At 34.2% G+C, this 2,451-nt stretch overlaps 1 protein-coding gene across 2 annotated transcripts in view; it reads left to right on the top strand.

The window, feature by feature from the left end:
* Positions 1 to 2,451, top strand: part of LOC106879995 (retinol dehydrogenase 11) — a 50,511-nt gene that overhangs the window by 41,672 nt on the left and 6,388 nt on the right. For both annotated transcript variants that reach the window (XM_014929778.2, XM_014929776.2), the window contains exons 5-6: positions 169 to 354; positions 1,482 to 1,588. In XM_014929778.2, coding sequence (XP_014785264.1) covers positions 169 to 354; positions 1,482 to 1,588 — 293 coding nt within the window. The remainder of the gene's footprint in view (positions 1 to 168; positions 355 to 1,481; positions 1,589 to 2,451) is intronic.

Genomic DNA, 2,451 nt, shown 5'->3' with positions numbered 1-2,451 from the left:
GAGTGAGTGAGTGAGTGAGTGAGTGAGTGAGTGAGTGAGTGAGAGAGAAAGAGAGAGAGAGAGAGAGGTGGGTGCGCTTCAGCTCTGCTTCTGTTGAAAAAATGTGAGACATGAAATTCCTCTCATTAGATGTTGGTCGTAATTTTAATTTAAAATTTCAAATTTCAGAACGTTTAAAGGCTTCAACTCCTTCTCGAGTTGTCACTCTTAGTTCTTATGGTCATCATTTTGGAAAAATCCATTTTGAAAATTTCAAGATACCTATGTTATTTGAAGGCTCAGAGACCTATGGCTCAACAAAACTAGCTAATGTACTATTTACTTTCGAATTAGCAAAAAGAGTGAAAGAAGAAGGTAAGTACTTGAAGTTAACTGATTACTTTTATTGTTATTTTTTTCTTTTTACATTTCATTTCATTACATTAAAATTTTTCTGTGATCCAGAAACTCCAAGATGAAACGGTACCCAGAAGAGACTTAATTGTTGGACATTGGTACAAGAAGCTAACCCTCTACTGACCATATCTTATCAATCTGTACCAGTAAGCTCTCAATGGGAATAGTAGCATACCACATTGGTTAGCTCTGGCAGAAACAATATTGATCCCCAAATTTCTTCTGGACTTGAAGATTAAATTTTTGGTGCAGTTTTATATGATGCATGCATTTTTAAGAAGAGCTTATGTATAAGAATTGCTACAATCTTGTCCATTGTTATATTGACTTTTTTCCATAAGTTCCTATGAAAGGCAAAAACTTCCTAACCATATCTGTGAATATATCAAATAGTTACATACTCCTCAGTGGAGGCGCAATGGCCCAGTGGTTAGGGCAGCGGACTCGCGGTCGTAGGATCACAGTTTCGATTCCTAGACCGGGCGTTGTGAGTGTTTATTAAGCAAAAACACCTAAAAGCTCCACGAGGCTCCGGCAGGGGATGGTAGTGAACCCTGCTGTACTTTTTCACCACAACTTTCTCTCACTCTTACTTCCTGTTTCTGTTGTACCTGTATTTCAAAAGGGCCAGCCTTGTCACACTCTGTGTCACGCTGAATATCCCCAAGAACTACGTTAAGGGTACACGTGTCTGTGGAGTGCTCAGCCACTTGCACGCTAATTTCACGAGCAGGCTGTTCCGTTGATCTGATCAACTGGAACCCTCGACGTTGTAAGCGACGGAGTGCCAGCAACATACTCCTCAAGGGGAATTCAACTGACAGTCAGAATTCCCATCTAAATTTCTGATATGCTTCTAGCAACAAGCTCATGATCCTACACTTAAGACAATACTATCAGATAAGGGTGCTTTGAAAATTGTACATAATCCATAGTCTTACTATAGAATGCTAATTTGGACACTCCATTAACTATACTGTCTATCTAGTAGAAGCCAGTATGTATGTGATAACTCCGAAGACTAATAAGCTATGATTGACCGAAGATAGCAGTTCATTCAACTAAATCCCTTTCACCTTTTTCAGGAGTAACAGCATATTCTGTTCATCCAGGGCTTTGCAAATCAAATCTTTTTGATAGCTTTCATCCAATTCTACAATGGATCCTTCTGAATCTGAATCCTTTCACAAAGGTTTGTTAAATATACATTTCTAAATTCGATTTAATCCATTTTCAAAATATTCTTTTACTATTTTACTTGTTGCAGTCTTTTGACTGTGGGCATGCTAAAGTACTGCCTTAAAGGGTTATTAATCAAAGAAATTGAACCCAGAACTTATTCTATCAGCCTCTTTTGCCAAACTGCTAGGCTATGGGGACATAAACACACCAACATTGGTTGTCAAGCGATGGTGAGGGGACAAACTGAGATACAAACACATAAATATACATGTGTGTGTGTGTATGTGTGTGTGTGTGTGCATGTGTGCGTGTATGTACATATATATATATATAGTTTTAGGGAAAAAAAAACCAAGTTTCAAGAACTCATCGATGAAAATCCACTATCACATGTAGAAAAATTAATAATTAAAAGCACAATAAATGAGTATAATATAAAACAAAGTAAATATCATAAGATAAAGATAGTAAAATGACTACACGTGTTTCATAACTAATTTTCAAATAGAAAGGAAATTTAAATCGATTAAAATCAATTAAAATTATTGAAAATAAATTCTATTCAAAAATACAGCTAATCTTCAGGTCGTAAATAGATCAATAATTATAATAAATAAATAAATATATCAACCAACAATAAGTACCAAATGAATTTATATAAAATACTTATTTCATAAAGATAGAAAAATTATTAAAAATATCAAAATATCAAAATAATAAACATTCCATAATCCATACATCCATTATAATATATGCTAACATGTATATTATATACAAAAACCAGCTTACATAAATTATTATCGTTTTAAATACAATTTAAACGAAGTTTAAGGTTAAAATAATAAAGATAAAATTAGTACATATTTAACCGGT

The sequence above is a fragment of the Octopus bimaculoides genome, chromosome 14 (genome assembly GCF_001194135.2).
Source record: "Octopus bimaculoides isolate UCB-OBI-ISO-001 chromosome 14, ASM119413v2, whole genome shotgun sequence".
Classification (NCBI taxonomy): domain Eukaryota; kingdom Metazoa; phylum Mollusca; class Cephalopoda; order Octopoda; family Octopodidae; genus Octopus; species Octopus bimaculoides.
This window is presented reverse-complemented; position numbering and strand designations above follow the sequence as displayed.